We start from the raw sequence: 22089 nt of genomic DNA, 5'->3' as shown, positions 1-22089 counted from the left end.
AAATAGTAAATATATTTACTATTGTTTATGTATTTATTTGATTAGCTTTTAATTAGTTATAATAACCTATAGCCCTATATTCTATACAAACATATTTTCTCCAAAAACATTATTACAAAGAAAAAAAGTTGTTTCAAGTCTGTTCAACATGATGCAGTCGTGTTTGAACGGGAAACCTGATATAATGGTGTTAAATCAAAAGGAATTGTTTAAATAAAGTGAACAGCATTACATTTTTTTTTCTCAGTGAGCAGTGTTCTTTATCATTCCTGTAATAACACGACTCTTTAAAAGAGGATCAATTCTGTTGTACAGTTAAGTGATGGAACATTCTGTGAAATTATGACCCTGGTGGCTTTCAAGTGTGAGGATGGGGCATCTTCTGCATCCACCACAAACAGATTGTTTTAGCTAAAGAGCTTGCATGGAGGAACATTTTTTTAGAGATGTTCAGCTACACTGTAAAAAATAAGTGTCATTTTAACTGTAAAATTTTGTAAAAACACTACGGAAAAATTGTCAGTATGTTAAAGGTACAAAACAGATTTTAATAGCAGTGTGCATTGTTGAATTTACTGGTTTACATTCAAATTTTCTTGTTTGTAAATTATAGTTTTGTACTGTACAATTTACCGTTTTTGGCCATAAATGTGTTTACAGTTTTTCTGTATTTTTTACAAAATTATTCTGGCAACCACAACTGCCAAAATTATTTTGTAAAAACTACTGAATTTTTTTTACAGTGTCAACATTTATATAGTGTCTCATAATGTATTTGCTGTCCATCCTCAATCACTCAAGTGTAAATGTGTAATTATTAGGTCTAAAGACAAGCTGTATGTCATTCCACTTCCAAACAATATTGAAAGAGACTAAAAACTGATTTCTGGGGAACTACTTCTGCAGCTTTATACAGATATCAATGCCAATTGTTGTTTGGCCATGCAATATAGACAGTGCTTACGTGACTGTACACTTTATATTTGTGTTGTTACTTTCTGAAAACAATGTATGTCCAAATAATGAAGTGAATTCCAAGCATGAAGAAGTAAACTTAAAATGTACTCAAAAATGTGACTTAAAATATACTACAACTTCAGGTTATTTAATAATGTACTTTGAAAGTATAATTTCAATGCATTGTTACAATGATCATTTTCAGCACACAGTTAAAAAATATTCATAAAATATATTTAAGTAAAGTGCAAATAAATATACTTATAAAAAATAAACAGAACTTTCAATTCAAGTATATTTTTGTAAAATATATTTTTAGAAAATATACTAAATTACAATTGTTTTAAAGTGTGTTAAAAGTTGTATTGTGAAAATAGACAAAAGCATGATGTTAATATACTTTTTATATATTTAAAGATAGTACTTTTTTTGTTAGTATATTTGCAGTGTACTATTAAAACAGGTAATATATTATAAATACAATAAAGTATACTTTTTTTTCACTAGGGACACTCAAGACTGGGGTAATGGCAGTTGAAAATTCAGATTTGCCATCACAAGAGTAGTTCTGTTCAAATAAATGCAGCCTTGGTATGCATGTTACTTGAATGTTGGCTGTTTATTAGTATTTTTTAAAGCACATATTAATGCCTTATAATTCTGCATAACCATATTTTAGGTCCCTTAATCATACCCCATACCTAAACATAACAACCACCTTACTAATTATTAATAAGCAGCGAACCTTGAGTTTATTGAGGCTGAAGTCACAGTTAATAGTTAGTTAATAGTGGGAATTGGTTGCCAAATTAAAGTGTTACCAAAAATCTTTCAAATCTCAGACTTTTGAATAGTACTGTATAAATGCCTATATTTTTAAGTTAAAATTATTGTTTTGAAACAATCTGTATTGCAAAAAATGCTATACAAATAAATTGAATTGAAATGAGTAGTGACTACTAATGGGAGTGAAGGCCTTGGAGTTCAAGTGATCCACCTTTTTTTCAGTAATGGTGCAACGATTTGACAACCTGCCTTGTGCATTTGGCTTAACAAAAGGGATTGGACTTATAACCATAAACTTACCCCCTATTAATTAAATAATGACCTGTTGCAATAATGCTCATGCAGATTGTACACATTAATGCACATTGTGCACATTAATGTCCTTACACTGTAAATAAGAGGTCTTCAACCCTGCTCCTAGAGACCCACTGTCCTGCAAAGTTTATTTCCAACCTGGTTCAACACGCCTGGCTATGATTTTCCATGCGATCCTGAGGACCTTGATTTGCAGGTTCAGGTGTGTTTGATTAGGTTTGGAGCAAAGTTCTGTAGAACAGTGAGTTTCTAGTAGCAGGGTTGAAGACCTCTGCTATAAATAGTACACTACTCACATCGGGGTCAGGTCTTCATTGATGACGTGGGGTTGTATGGGAGAAGGACTGATTGACAAGACTCCATAAGGTTTATCATTGGGCTCAATGGACACCAGTGCCACACTTGGAGTCATCAGCACTGTGTCACCCAGTAAGGTTTCTTCCAAAAGAACCACCTGGAAAGATTCTGCAATCTCCGGAATGTTGTCATCTTTGATGTTGAAGCGGAGTTCTGTTTCATGGACCCCTGGAGGGAAAACAACCATCCTCTCTGATTGTAGATCCACAAAGTCTTCCAGTGGAGTAGCACTGGCCGCCCCGTTGCCTGTAATGACTGCATAGGCAACAGACACCGTTCTGTCATCAGAGCCGATCAGAAGACCATCCTCAGTTCTACCACGTGTGACGCTAAGAGAAATGACACCGATGTTCTCCGAGACAACCAGTGTGGACTTGGAGAAGCGGATGGGAGCATCATTACGGAAGATCTTGATCTGAACACTGCTTCTGTTAGGATTGAGTAAAGCTCCGCCAGCTGCTTCTGTCAACCGCACCGTGAAGATCTCATCCTCTTCTGGAAGCTAGTGGGATGTGAGATCAAAAACAACACATATTATGATAGACTAATGCAGAACATCTTCTCTGTTCATTTAGTAAAAATCAGTGTGTCAAACTCAAGCCCCGTTCACACCGCCAGCGACTTTGTTGCTGTATGTCGCTAGACACTGTACTGTGTAGACACTTGTGGGCGTTCCTAGTGCTGTCGCTCTAATGTCATTGGTAGACTGCACGTCTGGACATATCTTAGAAAATACAATCACAATCTATATATATATATATATATATATATAGCCGGTAAAACTAAGATATCATTCTAATTTAACTAGGAATTAGACTTAAAATAAATAAAAGTAGCAATCTGCTGTTTTTAGGTGAGTGTTACTTAAACTACAGCAGCGCTCAGTGCATTAAATCATTAACCAGTGCTAAACACGAACCATCAATGTATGAATCAAACTCACTAAGACTGCCAACAGTTTCTTTTCCATGCATCATTTTTAATATCCATGTATGTGGTTAAGGTTAAATCATATAAAACAGTGAAATCGCTCCGGAACTCTGTCCTGTCTTGCCTGCACTCGAGACGGTGACGTGTGAGCGCCACTGACAGATTCTTCACTCCTATTGGTTATCGCTCGAGAAATTCGCTGTTCATTTGAATAAAGTTAAACTGATCTTAACTGTTGTCACGTGACTCCTGTCGTTCGCCACGCCCACATTCTGTCGCCAACGGTCACTGTCACTCGTGTCGCCGGAAGTTGCCAGCTCTCCATTGAAAATGAATGGGATCATGTCGCTTTGTCGCTGCGTGTCTCTGGCAGTGTGAACGGGGCTTTATTGTGAATCTACTTGACAACTTGCTTTTTGTTTTTTTCTCAAAATTATGTTTTCTCTGATTTTAAATCATCTTTTAAAGAGTCATTTTATGGCATACAAAAAAAATACATAATCCTGGTCCTTTCATTTTTCAGTTCTTCCTCTCCAACAGTCACGAAATGTAACATAATCAGCAATTTCTCATAATCAAATCAATTGTAAATGGATGAAATCAAGTCTCAGCATGCAGGTTTTCTCATTATTATTTTTCTCAGAAATATGCCACATTATGGGAAAAAATGGGTTTCATATTAACTTTAAGCTGTCATTATTCATGTGATTTCTTTTATGTCTATTCAATAAAAAAAAGTACCTTGTCATCTTGTATCATGATGCTGAAAACTACAACAGCACGACCAGGAGGAATAGTGATGTTCCCGATGTCTGGACTGAGATCCTCACTTGCAGGGTTTGGACCTCCAAAAATCTGTGAATTAATAAATAAATACAGATAGAGAATATGCAATCTCATGAATATGAACCTTTTTTTTTTAGCAGTTACAAACTCTCTGGCAACGCTCACCTCAAAGTTGACGGTCACAGTACCATAGGTTCCTTTCTCTCGAAGGAGAGTGAGAGGCACATACTGGCTTCTACCTCTTGGCTCCTCCACAGTAATAAGGGAGGTCTAAAAGAGAAAAAAACAATTCACTGGTGTACATACTGTATGTACTGACAGCATTAGAAATTAGGGTTATCAGAAACTGCTTTAATGGATTATGACAAGAGGTCCTGTCACAGGGGTGTCCAGTCCTGCTGCTGGAGCGCCAAAGTCCTGCAGAGTTTAGCTACAACCCTAAATAATCTCTCCTGAACCAACTAATCTCAGACTTCAGGATTATTAGAAACTTCTAGACTATGTCTGACATGGCATCCTCTCTGAGTAGGTACTTCTTTGAAATAGAACTTACTTTGCCAGAGTTAAAGTTATGTGTGTAGAATGAATGTAATCTGGACATCCTACATTGTCATGTGACTAACGGCTTCAGTTGCATTGTTTCACTAACATTCAGAACTCCTCTCCCGTGGCCTCATAGGATAGTAAAGTGACCACTGAATGCACACTTCTGAATCTTGCAATTAGTATTATGTCATTATGTCATCCATTTTGCCTACTGTTTCACAAATAATACAGTATAAATTCAGCCATACTGACCATTTCAACTGTTTTCAACCTACTATATAGTAGGGAAGTATGCATATTAAGATGCAGCCCTAGTCAGGTAGGTTGAAGCTAACGCTGCAGGAAAGTGGCCATCCAGGAGCAGGAATGGACACCACTGCCATATGAAATACTGTGTAAAGTCAAATTACTTAATTTAGAAATATTAAATATTCAGACAGTTTATAAAACATTACTGGGAAACAACATTATATGACTGTAAATTAAAAGGAATGTAAATAATCCTGAATTCTGAACTTTCACCATTTTGCTAACTTAAAGACACCTTATTTACCACAACCCTGCTTTCCAAAACATGACAGCCAATTTGATGTCAGCAAACCTGAACATGTAAATAGCAGAGAAGCAGAGACTGGCTTTCCTGATTGGTTCTTCTGATTGGCTAATAAAAGGGTGGGCCGCTTTCCTGACTTTATTTTTGTTGCTGTCACAGGAGCAGGCGATATTTCTCAGCATATGATCAGTGATGCGTTCAGTGATATCTGGCAAGCAAAAGGGACTTTTTTGTTGCATTGTAATCAAATAATAATAAATATTATTTTACTTTTTTTTGTAATGGTAAAAAATATTTATAAGAAAATAAATAACCACACACACTCCCTCCAATTTAATTACCCCCCCACAAAACAAGTAAAAACAGTTCAGGCTTACCCATCCCCAGCATGCTCTGAACAGCTTCTTCCCGCTGCTCATTGAGGAAATAATAGAGAAAGAAACTTACTGATTTGAATGAAATGATTCCGAAGGCATTGTCATTAGACAGGATGGTGATTGTGGCAGTATTTGGAGTTCCCACCATCACGTCATTTGATGAGCTCTGAAAAAGTAAAGCATTGCTTGGTTAGAGTTATAAATATATTACAGTTTAGTCTAAACCAAATTCTATAAACATTCATGCAAAAATTCATTTCACATACTTTTTTTCTGCCACCATAAATGCTAAATTTGAATTTCAGATTAAACATTGTAGTTTTTAAAGAGTGTACAAGAGTCTGTGATACAGAGTACAAAAAGAGATAAACGGAGCATGACCACGTAAAAACGTAAAGCCGTATGGACCCTCTTTTCAGCACCCCATTCAAAGGAGTTTTTCCCAGCTGTAACAAGAGCTTTCTTTCAGAGGCAGAGCTATTGCTGCAGCGGCAACACAGACATGGAATACACACGTTCGGACAATTCCCTGCGCTAACCGTGACTGATGTCCAGCTCAGCACCACAGCACGCAAACACTCTTCCTCATTTCCCACCAGTAACAGGCATTTGTCAGATTTGTTTGCAGACCTTTTCATGATAAAATGATGAGTGAGATAATGGAGCACAGGAAATACAGAATAAAACAACCATGTCCATCTATCTATCTATCTATCTATCTATCCATAATTAGCATATATTTCATGTAAATTACACTTAAGGACTGTCTAGATTTCCTTTTAGTGCATTCAGCTTGGGTTTAATTTCATGCCCGTGGTCTTTTGTCACCCTTGAGTTGTCCCATTCGGCCAGCCTGAGGTTCATTTGTTAAACAGCGGACAAGTAGACAGTGGAACCATGACCTGTTGTCATTAATCACTCACTGTCAACAGACTGAGACAGCACAGTAAAAAGAGGCCCTTAAATGAGATACTGCTATGAGAAACACACCCTTTGACAACACAGAAATGTTATGAGTGTCATACCTCCGTTGTCTCAGTTTGATGTTAAATGAGATGACTAAATGTAAGCTATTTGTAGGTTGATTTCTCCTCAAATTTCTAAATAGCAGGTCTCATTTACTAATCATGTGTACAGTACACACACATTTGTGTGTAAAATGTGTATGAACATTTTCATGAACAAATCATGATTTATCAATAATGTTCAAACTAAAATTGATTCTAAAATGGAACAACTGAAACCACAAATACTTAAAAATCAATTACATCAATTACAATCTGTATAAATAACATTTTTATACAGATATTTCATCTTAAATATATTTCATGGAGATGGTTTGGTGATTTTTATGCAAATTACTAGCCTTGGGCACACAGTCTCTCATTTAGAACACTCTAAATTCATTAACATTAGAACAAGGTTAAGAACAAATTAGTGGTCGACTGATATTGGTTTTTTGAAACAGTGATATCTGGCAAGCAAAAGGGACTTTTTTGTTGCATTGTAATCAAATAATAATAAATATTATTTTACTTTTTTTTGTAATGGTAAAAAATATTTATAAGAAAATAAATAAATAAAAGAAGGGGACAATTATGTCAATATGATAGTATGAGCAGTTGGTTTCCATAACAACACTGAAATATACATTATTAACACGCTAATCCATTCTGTAAATTGCTTGCCTTTTTTCCTTCGAATTCTTAGCAGCTCAGTAGTGTCCCTGAAATTAGTGGTCGACTGATATTGGTTTTTTGAAAGCCGATGTCGATATCTTGGAAAGCAGGGTGGCCGATGGCCGATATAAAGCCGATATAATTGTATTTATTTTAATTCATATTTAAGAAATGTTAAATAATTAGAAAATGGATTAAAAAATAAACGTGTAAAATAAACATACTTATACTTTAGTTGACAAAGTATTTTTCACAAATAAATAAATATTTAATCAAATATAATTATAAAGGAAGTAAACTGTAACCAACAGAGCACTCAGTATTCTGGGAAGTTTGTGTGCATTGGGAATCATATTTTTTCAAATAAAGCCAAGGTAACACTCATTTTACGTACAGCACACAATGAAAATGACATGAATATGACAGTGGGCAAATGCATAAAGCGCAGCATAATTTGAAATCACGAATTTAATGTTTAAAGCATTGAATTTGCACAGACCTAAAGTCACGCAGAGAACACGCGATCATGCAGATCACATGCACACTTCACAAGATCTCACAACTGGATTCGACTAAGTTTGCAAGATTTGTGAAATAAAATTTTCATTAGCCATTCAAAGATTTGTTTAAATTATGTAAATGCATATTTGCTGAATGCTGACGACAAACGAGAAAGTATTATAATGTTTGCCTTTCTATTACTAATAATATAAAAGCAATCGTTATAATGCTTTCTGTATACATTTTAATCCCTTTGTTTAACCGTTCTATCTGATTATTAGACAGACTTCTATCCGTATTTAGACAGAACTGTTAACGACGATGGCGAACAAGAAGGAGAATGCATCGGCCAAACAGAAAAACTTATCGGCCGATGCCGATATTTGAAAAAAGCCAAATACCGGCCGATATATCGGCTTTGGCGATATATCGGTCGACCACTAGAACAAATTCATGTGTGCACGTTGTGAATTAGGCAGAATTTTTCATGGCAAGTTCTCCTGTGTGTATTAATACCAATAATCCACACAGTTATTAATGAATGATGTCCAGTGTCTGTTTGGTCAAACAGTCTGATATGTCAACATCTGGCTCAACTAATGGCATAAAACCTGTGGGAAACCTTTTGGAAATAGGTGTTAGTTTTGCAATTATGTCTGGTGCTGCTGGTGGTGGATAAATTAAGCTCCTAGGAGATTCTTCTCCTTTGTGTGTTATAGGAAGCTTATTTCCAGGCCTGTGTTTTTGTTATAGTGATTATCTTTGCATAATGGCTCTTTAATCTTACGGCAGTGCCAGTTGTGGCTGTCACAGTTGGTTATTTCGCTTGAAGGTGACTTCTAACGTAAGGTTGCTAGTGCAGGGACATTACCTAACCCTTAGAAAGGCACATAAAAACTGACTAAAAAAATAAATCAAAATGAAAACTGCAAATACAAAAATAAAAGCAAACTGAACAAAACAAATCAATTTGCTAATGGGATAATATTGCTTTATATTTATCCTGTTTTTATGGATGCTTAGATATAAATGTATTTTATTTATTGTATTTATTTATTTATTGTTTTTTTTACTGTTTTTGAATCTAAACCCTTTTAATTATATGCACAGATCTTTAGCCACTGGGCTATACCAATTTCCTGGTTCAAGCATTACCTGCAGACGGAGGCTGAACACAAAGGTCTCATCAGCCTCAGGTATGTCATCATCCCTCACAGCGATGAAGATGGTTTTACTGCTTTCAGATGACAGGAGAAAAGCAGCTGCAGTTGTGGCCTCAAAGTCACCAGTGTCTTCTCCCTGAAGCTGGTCAAACACAGAACGTCAAATTGAAAAGAAGAGCATGAGAACAGTCATCAATTGTTTTATTTTTGGGTTTCGGGAACAATTCTTTTAAATCATAGATGAGTTTTAAGATATATTTCAGAACATGTTGAACGAAAGACTTGCTTTGGGAGAAAACGGTTTTATATACAAGATCTCAAATTGTAAGACAGGAAATCCCTGACCTCACTTAAACTCATCCAGCACCATCTGGTTGACAACTGCCACCTCCAGCATATGCTTTGATGCCACCCACTGTAAGCTGCTACACAACAGGCTCTTAGATTCTTCTTTCCGCTGTGAATTCATGGATACCATTCAATGAACCTGCAACACTTGCGCACTTACAATGCGTGCTAAACAGGCACTGCCTGCTTTGACAGTAGGCATATTTGTGTTTCTATGCAAATTATGGCCATATGTGCTGTGCTATGATTTACCAGACAGATGTTGAGCCCCAACCAGCTGTTAAGGCATTAACACATCAGGCAGTACAGAAGCACTGTTAGCTAAAAAAAGGACTATGTGGCGCCTACATCAAATGTGTTTCACTCTGCTTCCTATGACCATTTCTTATTCATCATGTACTTTTAGGTGGGTTATTTTTAGGGAACAGTGCCAACAGGAGCACAGGTGAAATTATTTAACAGATTTAACCCTGCGCAATGCAGACAAAATGTTTAAAAGAACTTAGATTTTCACTGGAATGTCAGCCAGTATTTCACAAAAAACTAAAACAAAATTCTTTTAAAAATATTTTTATTTAAAAATAAAATGTTTTCTATTTAAACAAAATTTGATTTGCATTCTATGAGAAAACGTAGAATGTCCCCTGCATTTCCCCCTCTGTGATTTATAATTTTATGTACTTGTTTATTTATCTATTGGGCTATTTATCACAAGATACGTTCACTATGAGGATTTACTAGTTCTTTTCAAAATATAAGCATAAAGTTCAATTTCAGTAGTTCGAATTTCAGTATGACTTGCACCAACGAAACAAAATTGCACCAACACAGTTTTCTGAGAATGATCCAGGAACATTTTGAGCAGCATAATACAATTAAATGTAAAATACCTTATTTGAATTAAACCAGTTTTGCTATATATACAGTATAATAAATCAAATTAAACTGGCAGATACAGATACGTGACAAGGATTAACCATTCATGCAGATGGTTTTTCTAAACTTACCAGAACCAGAGCAGTGACATTAACTGGTTCTCCAACTCGTTCCACCACAAGTCGCACTATGGCCCTGCTGCTCTCATTTACAACAAACTGAGTCTGGCCCTGGAACCTCAGCTCTGCCGACTCAGACCTGACACTTGCGTTGAGCAGCATCAGAACCAGGCCAGCAACAGTGAGAACAGCTGGCATTCCTGAAGAGAGAAAGAATATATACAGTTTAGTGACCATTCATCTGGATGAGAACACTTCCCTCTGCATAAATACAAATGAAGCCAATGAGATTTACAATTTCATACCTCTGATACTGTTAATCTTTCATTTATATCTGACAGTGTGGTGCATTAATGAATGGTTACTATTACAATATATAAATCATACATTTATCTCAATGTATAAAATATAAGCTCAATATACAAAAGTGAAAAATTATATGTATATTCGTGTTTATGGTACCTGCACAAAGATTTCACACATTCAAAGCAAGCGTACAGCGTAATAAGGGCTAAAATACATACTCTAAAGTTCTGTACAGACAATTAGAGCATTGTACAAATATATGACATTATACATTATTATAAGGTTTTAGCAGCATTTGTTAAAATGAAACCAGACTTTGGTATAGACAGCCTTGATGTTTTTCTTTGTTGTTGTTCTTTTTGGAGCTGTTATTGTATGGAAAAGAGCCTGCATGCAGCTTCCACATAAAAATCCTCCTTTTTAAAAAACAAAAATAACAGCATATAGGTTTGGAGATAAATCATTTTAATGGTGAAGTATCCTTTTAAGACTTTGCAAATCAATATAATATCACTGTTTGACTGACCCTTTTCCTTTAAGGTTCCTGACCTCGAAGGTCAGATGCAAGTTACTGTCACTTACAATTGGAGACAATTAAGACATTTATGGTCATCTCTTTTGAAGAGAAAGTTTTACGACCTCAGACAATGCCATTCTCCTTTTTTTTAAGACAGTTGTCATGGCTAACAAAACAGAAAACATGAATGTGTTCAAAATGACGTCTGGGCATCTATGTAGTCATCTGCTGCTTTGAAGCATACACACTTTTTTTTGTATTTGTGCTAAATTACATGGTAAATACACAAGCTCTGAATGAAGTCATCTTGTTTTTCCTCCTTTTGTTTCTAGAAGGGCCGATTACCAAGGAAAGTTGGACATTGGTTAAATTCAGCTTTTCATATGTTGCATTTCTGCTACATCATGCGGTTATTCTTTAGCCACAAGGTTGCTGGGAGCAGACGGCTTTCATCAATCAAGGTGCCATTTTAGACTACTGAGGGGTTCATTTCTATGGAGTTAGTGAGAATAAGAAAATGCAGCCATAGGCATTTTGGTACAATTTTGTCCCACAGTGGTGTATGTGTTCGTGTGTACGCATCTAAATCATCGGCAAGTGTCTGTGAGTGTGTGTGTCTGTATGACAAGAGGCAGGCAGGCAGGCAGGCAGGCAGGACGGCACAGAGGGGGGGCCGTGAATGCTATCAAAACTGGATTAGCGGCTGCTGGTGGGCTGAGGCCTGGGGTGAGGGTACAAAGCCGGAACAGTAGAGGGGAAAGCCTGGTATTCAGCCCCGCTTCTCCCCCAGAGCTGGGAACTTCCTGACTTGTTCAGACTGAATATACAACTGACACACAACAGCACCCGCACCAGTACCTCTCTCATTCATTTTTGTTAGTTTACATTATTTGATGATAATATGCTATCTAATACCTAATATCTGCTAGTTTTAAGATACTACAAATAAATCAAAATTACAAGCTGCAAACGAATGCAAAATAAATTATGTAAATGATACAAAATATACTACAAATTCTGTTCTGTTCACCCAAAAATTAAAATTCTCTCATTAATTACTCACCCTCATGTCATTCCAAACCTGTAAGAGCAAATAAAACAAAAATAATGACTTCATTCAATAACTTCTTCTCTTCCATGTCAGTCTTTGACACGCGTTCATGACAATACCACAACGCATGCGTGTGCATTCCTCTGCTTGTAAACACGGCGCAGCGCATCCGGGTTCTATGTCAGAACGCCGGCTCCTGCGTCAGCAGCACCACACACTTGTGAACGAGCGTCGAAGACTGACACGGAAGAGAAGAGATTGTTGAAAAAAGTCGTTATTTTTGTTTTTCTTTGCGCACAAAAAGTATTCTTGTAGCTTCATTAAATTAAGGTCGAACCACAGATGTCACATGGACTATTCTAATGATGTCCTTACTACCTTTCTTCCTTAAATGTGACAGTTGCGTTGCTGTCTATGCAGGCTCTCGGATTTCATCAAAAATATCTTGATTTGTGTTCCGAAGATGAACGAAGGTATTACAGGTTTGAAACGACATGAGGGTGAGTAATTAATGACAGAATTTTCATTTTTGGGTGAACCATCCCTTTAACACAATTCTCTTATGTTGATAAAGACACACTTTTGTGATCAGTTTCAACTCTAGTTCTCTTACAATGCTAATTATCATAAGCTCTCTATACTGTCATGTTTATGGGTCAATGACATGTACGAGTGTCCAAAGAAAAATAAATAAATAACTACATAACATGTACCAAAATTTTAGAAATACTCTTGAATATATGTGTGTAAACATCTTAATTATTATTTTCACACCACATGGCATTGTTGGTTCCACTACTTGACTACAGAAAAAAGGTTTTCAAATATAAATAAGAACAGAAGCAATTCTGTTAAAATACTGATTTTATATAATAATAATAAGGCAAACAAAAGTTTTCTGTTCAAGAATTTAATTCCTTTAATAATTTATTTTCTTCATTAAGATATCAGGATAATTTTTACTTTATGCCCCCTAAAAAACAAGTTACTGTATGTAAGAATTTTTATGAATTTTGAATAATAGATCCAAACAAAAAAAGTGTAATTTAATTGACCCTTAAATCTACATAAAATCGAAAATGTACATTATGTTGTGAAATGTAAAAAAAAACAAAACATTTTATCGACCTGAATTATTTTTTATATTTATAGGGAGCCTTACTGAAGCAAACTTCATTTTTATTATGGCCCATGCAGGGTTAGTGGTTTATTCTGAACATTTGGGATGCATATCGGGCCCGACGCTGCGCTCCTGTACTCGTACTCGTACTCATACTTGTTAAAATGCTCCAATACCAAAAGCCAATACCACACAGAACAACAGAAAGCAGAATGGAGTTATTAGAGATTAAAGATGTCTACGAAGTATATGTATGCAATGAATATAAAACATTCAGTATTAATGCCTGTATAGCTGATTTGCACCAGCTAGTAAGCAAATCACTCTGAGTGGACTGAGCGTGCGTCGGCGCAGATGCGTGAGCTTGTCGAGTGAATATCCCTTTCTCACAGACATCACTGGAACGTTTGTAGTTCGGTCGGATATGTCAAAAAGAAGTAAGTAAAACAATGCACAAGTTACTTAATGGTAGGGAGGGAGGGAGAGAGAGAGCGTGCGCACTTCTGTTGTGTGATCTTTACTGATGTTCGTTCACTTAGCACGCATCATGAGAAATGTTGAAGGTGTCTGAATAAATTTTGGTTTGACTGTATCTATTTGATAAATTAAGTTAACCAACTAACATTATACATACTCTTTTGGTTTCTGTACCCAATATTTAAAAAATGTACAAATGCAATGAAAATATTGGTATCGGTACTCGATATCGGCAAGTACCAAAAATAAAAGTATCGGTATCGGGCAAGTACTGGAAAAAGTGGTATTTGACCTGACTAATATGGCCTGACTGACTGATAAAGCACCTTTGTTTATTTGTTCCTCGGGAGGTTCATGCACAAGCAATTCAAGGCGATGTTCAGGCCATCAGTCAACCCCAAGGTTACAACGGCCTCTTCGGCCACATCTCTGACATTGATAAAGACAGGCACTGAGAGAGGCTACTCACTCTTTGCCAGATCACCACAGGACATGCTGGCCTGAAGAACATCAAACGATTTATCAATGACCAGGAGGCCACCGAGCCGCCAAGACACTGGTGATTTGGCTCTTAGACTGACCCCAGGACAGTCTTTTGTGGAGATGTCTCATTTTCAAAGACAAAATGATGGTTTTCACAGTGAAGGAGGTCAAGCTTCTCTCTTTTCCCTCAGGCGCAAAGGAGGCCCGCAGCAGAAGCCGTTTGCCATGCAGTGCATATCAGAGATGGCCCAAATGCCCAAAAAATTTCAAAAAGATGGAAGGGGGCATGAATTTGGGTGAATATTCAGCAGAAAGCTGCTCCCAGTGGGAGATACATACATCTTTTTGCACTTTGGAAGTGTGTTGTTAAATCAATACAGTGCCTCAGGTGGTCTCTCTCTCATTCGATACGGTTATCTCTGTTCAGTCAACCAAATCCTTCAGCATACTTCAACTCTATGTTCAAAAACAAAATGCTTGGGGTGATTTATATCTTCTCAGTGGTTTCCCCCGATAGCATTCTGGAATTACTCATTACAATAAAAATGCATGCGTGCCCATGCCAGGAAACTTGATTACAAAGGCCTCTGTAATTTATCGTTGATGCTGAGTAAACTACTTAATTCAGTCAGATTAGTAGATTAGCATGTGGGTTATTTGCCTACTCAGTGTAACTCTGGAGGATTCATTTATTATACTTGGTCTCTTTAAAGGGATAGTTCCCCCTGAAAATGGAAATTCTGTCATCATTTAGACACCCTTACCTCGTTCCCAAACATTATTTTATCTGTGGAAAAATAATTGAACAGTGGAGTTCAATATTGTTGTTTTTGGACCCTATTGACTTTCATTGTATGACTAAAAGCAGGTGAAACATTCATTAAAATATCTTATTTTTTGTTCCACAGAAGAAACAAAGTCATTCATGTTTGGCACAGGTTTTCATTTTTGGGTGAATTCAGAATAAACAGATACTAAAATACTGTGCGTAATATATCAGTGTACTGCTGAAGATGCACATCGATTAACATACCAAAAATGTCAATGTGTGCTCTTTACATAACATAAATCATGCAATATAGCAAACTCAGTTATTCATGACTGCAAAATGACATAACCTTATATTTTTCACTTTGCAAAAAAAATAAAAACTTTTTTTTTTTTTTTGAAGTAAGGTTTGGACAAAATGAACATATGACAAACTCAAGTGATGTGACATTTTGGTAGCTAATGCTAAGAATGTAAAAGACAATAAAATACATATTTACATAGTACAACAACAAAGAGCTTTTGATTATCAAATTCTGTGTAATACAGAACAAAATGCTTGGTGGGGTTTAAATATGCCACAAAACAAAAGACAAAACTCTGAGGAGATGAATGATTTCTCACTGAGAACTGCATTAGGCAATGTATGATTCTTTATATTAAAAACTTTTACATGAATGACAGTGACGGATTGTTACGAGTCAAGTGGTCTACATTTATCAAAATTCAATTTGAATTTAGCCTTTTCTGCGCATGAACTACCAACCCACTCGTCGAAAACCAGTGACATGCTCCTACTGTGTTTTTTACTGCTTTCGGTCTGGGGTCTTTGTGTAGCGTTTACAGAAGTGAATTCAGTTTCTCCACATGCTCGGTGACATGCGTGGGGATTTAGTTTTAGCAGAGGCCCCAGGCTGGTGGGAACCCTGCTAATTCCGTTAAGAAGGTGTGAAATCATAAAACTGATTAAAAGTGATGTAAACTTGAAATTAATTCACCCGGTGTTTGTTTCTAAATAGATTTTTAAACTGACATTAAATAGACAGGACAGGTTTTAAACAAACATGAAACTAGCCATTTTCAAAAACCCTTTGATTTATCATTTTATATTAAAATATGTAAAAAACAAATAAATAAATAATAAAAAAAATAAAAAAAACAACAACAAAAAAGTGGATGCATTCAATCTCCCCCCTACCAGTGTTACCGCAATGGAGAAATACTTTAAGATATTTCAGGGGGGTTTTTTCCCACTTAAAAAAAAAAAAACTTTTAAATGGGAAAGTTTTATTTCAAGGAAACGGAAACGTGAAATTTTGTATATTGACTGGTTCTCGTGCATCACAAGCATAATTTAAAGCACATAATTTGGCAAAACTCTAAATCTTCAAAATATCAAACACACACCGCATACTGCAACATGTGCAGGTTTTGTTACAGCTCCAACTCAGCAGGCAATAAATAGCAAGATAAGACGGGAAACTCAAGGAAGAGAAACAGGGCTCTATAGATTTGTGGCCCCCTGGGTATTAGGATAAATGCTAAGGAGATAAACAGCATGGAGGAGGGTCCTTATTGTCCCAACCACAGGTCAGTGTATCCTGGATGAAGTATCAATAAATGGACATCTCAAGAGGGAGTAAAGCAATTACAAAAGCAGGTAAAGTAGCTTAGTCTGGGGGGAAAAAGTAATCTGCAAAAACTTCTATTAAAAAAACAACAACACATTACCCCAATTTGTTTATTATATATGAAATACATAACAAAACCTTAGAGATCAGCATAGGCATTAAACTTTTAAAAAGTTATTAAATTACAAATCTGAACATTATTTTTAAACCAACCATTAGACATAAATCTTTTTTTTTTTTAACTGATTGATTTCAATCTGAATCACACACACAGACGAAAACAAATGGTGCTAATTATATGTTTAGAGTCGACAGTAAATGTTGACATGACAAAAGTTGAATTATTGTTGACAAAAAGTTTAATTATTTTTCTAACTACCTAAATACATATATATATATATATATATATATATATATATATATCAATAAATACAAATGTAAACTTATTCATTAACTACCTGTTTGTAGAACAATGGAAGACAGGGTGGCATTATTTTTCCATTATATGCAAAATTGTCTTATTTTTGTAATTTAGTTTGGTGTCACTAATGGCACAGAAATTACACACATCACTTTTAAGGACATAAGCCAATATTTAGCATAATTTTGACAATTAAACACATAAAATATTTATGTAGGGAGAAGTACAGATTTAGTTTTCATTTGAAAAGTCAAAAAGTGAAGGAACGGACATCTCAAAATGTCCGTTCCTTACCAACCGTACCAACAAAAAAGTGGATGCATTCAATCTCCCCCCTACCAGTGCTACCGCAATGGAGAAATACTTTAAGATATTTCAGTTAGTTTTTTTCCCACTTTAAAAAAAAAACACTTTTAAATGGGAAAGTTTTATTTCAAAGAAACGGAAACGTGAAATTGTGTATATTGACTGGTTCTCGTACATCACAAGCATAATTTAAAGCACATACTTTGGCAAAACTCTAAATCTTCAAAATATCAAACACACACCCCAACTGCAACATGTGCAGGTTTTGTTACAGCTCCAGCAATATTAGTATTTTGTGATTTTACAAGACTGACCTCTGAATCAGTCATTTAACTGATGAAAGCTACTTTTATTAAGTATAGTAAATCAATGTATTGGTCATTTTATGCTGAATTTTGACATGCCAAATGCATATTTTGACCAACAGAAACAATTACAGCTTAATATTTTATTTATTGTATGTTTAAAACAATTAAAACCTTTTGTAAAATGTCACAAATGTGTATAAGAATAAACGTTAGTAATATAATATCAAACTGAAACAATTTAATTTAACAATTAAAATAATCTTAAAATAGCCCTATATCACTCTTTAACATCAACCTATATAAAAAAAAAAATTTTTTTTAAAAAACTGAAATAAATCATCCTGTATGCAATCATTTAACCAAGATACTAATAATAGCCTGAATACTAGAAAAAAAAGTTACATAACTGTCCATATACATACCCAGGAAACATTAATAATTTATGTAAATTGTACTATGCTCTAGCAATACCCTGACTATACGGCAATGATCTATTTACTTCTTCCCTTTCAGGTTTAGTGTTCATTTATAGTGCATTTTCTTTGTTTCCTGTACATTTTTTAATTCTTATTTGTTATATTATATTTTTTATTGTAATTTTATGAATATAATATAATATAATAAATAATACATTTTCTTACCCAAAGCAGCTTACAGAGCCCTTGCTATAGTCCATTTGGAGCAAACTGGTGTTAAGTACAAAGCATAAGGACATAGGGGTGACAGGACATCCCAAAAATAAAACACTACATGAATCACCCCATAAGGCTTACTGAGGACTTCGAATTTGCCAAATGCCATTTGGGTGAAAAACAAGACGTCCCATTTTGGTGACCTCATCCAATTATATTTATAAAAGTGATTTATATACACAGAAACCATATTAAATGCAAGTATGTCTACATTGATGCAGTGTCTGCTTTAATGTTTAAGAAAACGTATGGGTTAAATAATGTTCCATCATCATTCAATGTAACAAGTATAATTATGTAAAAATGAAACAACATACTTATTCTGACCTGTATTTATTAAAATATATAAAATAATAAGTGATCATACAACATTTTTATTGTTTTTTAAATTATTAAAACCTTCTTGATGACAAATTGGTAAAACCTAGTGATCTGATAGATAGTGGCAACGATTGGTAAAGATTTAAAATGACAATTAATTAGTATTTTAGGGCTACACTGTGATCCGTAAATAAAGTATTTTAATGTCATCTAATGGTTCTTGTTCTAAATATGCCTGACTAAATTTTTGCTATACAAACTACTATTACACTGAATTATATATTTTTTCTGTAAATCATAGTAAAAATGAATGATAGTCATTATCTTTTGCTCAGAAAAAAAGGACACATTCTAACGAACAAAAAAATAAAATATAAATAAATAAATAAAGCTGTATTTTTATTGTTTTGATGCTTGAAGGTACACTTTTGTACTTTTTTTTTACCCCTAAAGGGTGTATATTAGTACCTTACAAGTACATAGTATTACCTAAAGTGTACATAATATTATCTTTCAACAAGAAACCGTCCCAGTAAACCATCCCATTTTGTACAGTACCTGTCCTATATCCTACACATACTCAAAAAGTAAGTCATGCCAACCGGTTTGCAATAAAACATGGTCTCAAATTACACAGTTGTGCTTCAGACATATGGAAGAGGCGGCTTCTGTTGTTAATGAACAGACTCAGCTGGTGAAGTACAAAGCGAGAGTGCAGTAAGAATGAGCCACTGGGAAAAGAATTAAGACGACAAGGCTGTTTAATGAAAAACACAACTAAAATATGTTTCTCTGCCACAGCACAGTAGACAATGGACTATATGAACAGTTACTTCCTGGCTTTAGATAAGCCAACTCAGTCAACTGTCAAAATCAGCCGTGCTATAAAGGGAGCATCCTTTGCTCAATTTCTCTACATAATCCATTCGCAATTTGAAGAAAAGTTTTTTGTCTAAGAGGACCAAACGTCTTCGTATACTGTTCCAGGAATGACAAACGCGAGTGTAAAAAATTACTTGAGGTAATCTGCTAAATTGTCCCGTGAGTCATTCACTGATTGATTGACAGTGATAATTGTAGCAACGGACAGAACAAAACATCAGACAAGCTGATGTCAAAAATAAACCCATGCATTAAGTGATTCAGACTAAATTCAGACAAACAAAACAGCAGCAAGTCTGTGTTGGCTGAATATATTTAGCAGCTTCTACACTTAAAGATAAAACTTAAAAAAGTAGTTTTTTTGAAAATTATTTAAAAACATTTAATGCATTATTATTTAATTGTTACACCACCATTAATTCTTATTTAAAGGGGAGGTCTTATGCTATTCCATGCATTCTGAGTTATTTACACTGTTAAAGAGTGGGATTCTCATTAGGGATGCACCGAATGTTTGGCAACCGAAATTATTTGGCCGAAAATAGCAACAAAAGCTCTGTCGGTGTTCGGCCGAATAAGCAAAAAGACCAAATAAATTGTGCCGAACAATGACGTGACACGATCAAAAAGAGGCGCGCACTGATGCAACAAACATGACGGCATTGTGGAAGCATTTAAAACTGTCAGAGAAAGACGCAAAAATCAATACAAGCACCGACAGCGAGAGACTGTTTAGAACCGCATCGCAAGTCTTCGATGAGAAGAGGAAGGGGTGGTTGCTGCTGGGTACTGTATGATGACTGAAATCGCGAAATGCCCTTAATTTAAACAATTAAATAAACTGCAGAACGTTGTGTTTTCTACTACACGAACGAATTGCATGTATTCAAACAGCGCTGCATGAGCTCGCGGCGCCAGGGTTCAAAGTCCAAAGCGCGAGGAAAATCTGCGCTGAAATAGTGTTATTCGTCAGTTGCTTAGTAACATTTTTATGGATTTTTACAAGGCGTGTGACAATGCGATACGTGCAACAAACGTCTTCCCAAATTCGTAATGAGAATAATTTGTCAACAAAAAGAAGCACTGAGGTCTTCCTGTGGATTTCTGCCAAAATAAAAGCTGAGAAAAAGCAAGAACTCCATCAACATTCATACATGTTATTATTGTAATTTTACTGTTGTTCTGTAAAATAAAATAAAAAGACAATAATAAGGATAATAATAATTACAACAGCTCTATTAATACATTTATTATAGCATTCACACATAGTTCAGACTGGGATCTGTAATATTTTCTAATGTTTTAAAAGAAGTCTCTTCTGCTCAGCAAGGCTGCATTTATTTGTACAGTAAAAAATGCATGCCTGATTCAAGAAGGGGGTCTCAAAAATGGCCAAATAATATTATTTTACTAACTTATTAATTTTAAGTTAAATTGTGTTTTATTGGTATAATGTCTGTTAGAATGTAAAAACAATGTTCAGTGTTAAGTAAATGTTCTTAAAGCACATTTTGGCTATTTAATTAATGCAATGGTGAAAAAAATAGGCAAAATGGGGGGGAAAATGCGAAAAATCGTGTTCGGTATTCGGCCCAGTGTTTCATTTTGTTTGGCTTCGGCCAAAAATTTTCATTTCGGTGCATCCCTAATTGTCATGCTAAACATTACCAAAGTCTCAAAAAACGATTTGGACGTATGATGGAATATTTCTGTGCCTTCTGTTTCATGATGTCATAAAGGACAGAATTACTCGTATGGGCACTTCTCCAGGAAGAGCACAAGCACACAGCAAACAGAGTGAGAGCAAGAGCAGCCCATCAAAAGTATCGCCCAGGAACCGGTTTCGAAGTCAAGGTATCAGTATCGGTATCGATATCGAACATTTTTAAACGATAACCAGCCCTACATTTCAGTGGTGAATGTTTTATAAACAAGGCCCTATTCGAAGCTGGATTTGCAGATCATTTGATACTGAAAAATGGAGCGGTCCCAGCGATAAAAGATCCCAGTCATGAGACAGAACCGCAGGCGGTAAGTAAAACTGCATCAAATTTCTGTGTTATGTTGGTAATCAGCGCGTAAGTGCATGTAAACAAATGTAAACAACTCAAACGAAAAGTGAATCAAAAGTTATCCAGGGATAATGCGATGATGTATTGTGAGTGCTTAAATACATTTAAATACCAATAGCCGCTAAGCAAATGAGTACAGTACTCAACAGAGGCGTCATGCCCATTCAAAGTGGGGCACGTGCCCCCTCAGATTTTTGAGCCAAGTTAATTTTGAATGCAGCTTCCAAAAGACAAAAATAGCCGATTAATATTTTCTATATTTAATACAATCACACCGGTGTGATTAGAACGTTCAGTGCGTCATATCATCAGCTGCTAAATTCAAATCTGCGTTCGCTGGCTGGCGCTGAGCCAGATACAGACGCGTTTATACAGCTCTGCGCATTAACCAATCATACACGATGCTGTTGAGCTTATGAATGCAATGACCAATCAGAGGTG

At 35.5% G+C, this 22089-nt stretch overlaps 1 protein-coding gene across 1 annotated transcript in view; it reads right to left on the bottom strand.

Moving 5' to 3' along the window:
• LOC107669515 (G-protein coupled receptor 98-like) overlaps positions 1 to 22089 on the bottom strand; it is a 142545-nt gene that overhangs the window by 111409 nt on the left and 9047 nt on the right. Inside the window, 6 exon segments of the mRNA XM_016461784.1 lie at positions 2355 to 2917; positions 4087 to 4200; positions 4297 to 4401; positions 5678 to 5773; positions 8943 to 9092; positions 10306 to 10493. Of these exon segments, the coding sequence (XP_016317270.1) occupies positions 2355 to 2917; positions 4087 to 4200; positions 4297 to 4401; positions 5678 to 5773; positions 8943 to 9092; positions 10306 to 10491 (1214 nt within the window). The 5' untranslated portion in view covers positions 10492 to 10493.

This window comes from Sinocyclocheilus anshuiensis, unplaced genomic scaffold, assembly GCF_001515605.1.
Source record: "Sinocyclocheilus anshuiensis isolate Anshui unplaced genomic scaffold, SAMN03320099.WGS_v1.1 scaffold356, whole genome shotgun sequence".
Taxonomy (NCBI): domain Eukaryota; kingdom Metazoa; phylum Chordata; class Actinopteri; order Cypriniformes; family Cyprinidae; genus Sinocyclocheilus; species Sinocyclocheilus anshuiensis.
Note: the sequence above shows the minus strand (reverse complement) of the source record. Positions and strands in the feature narration are given on the sequence as shown.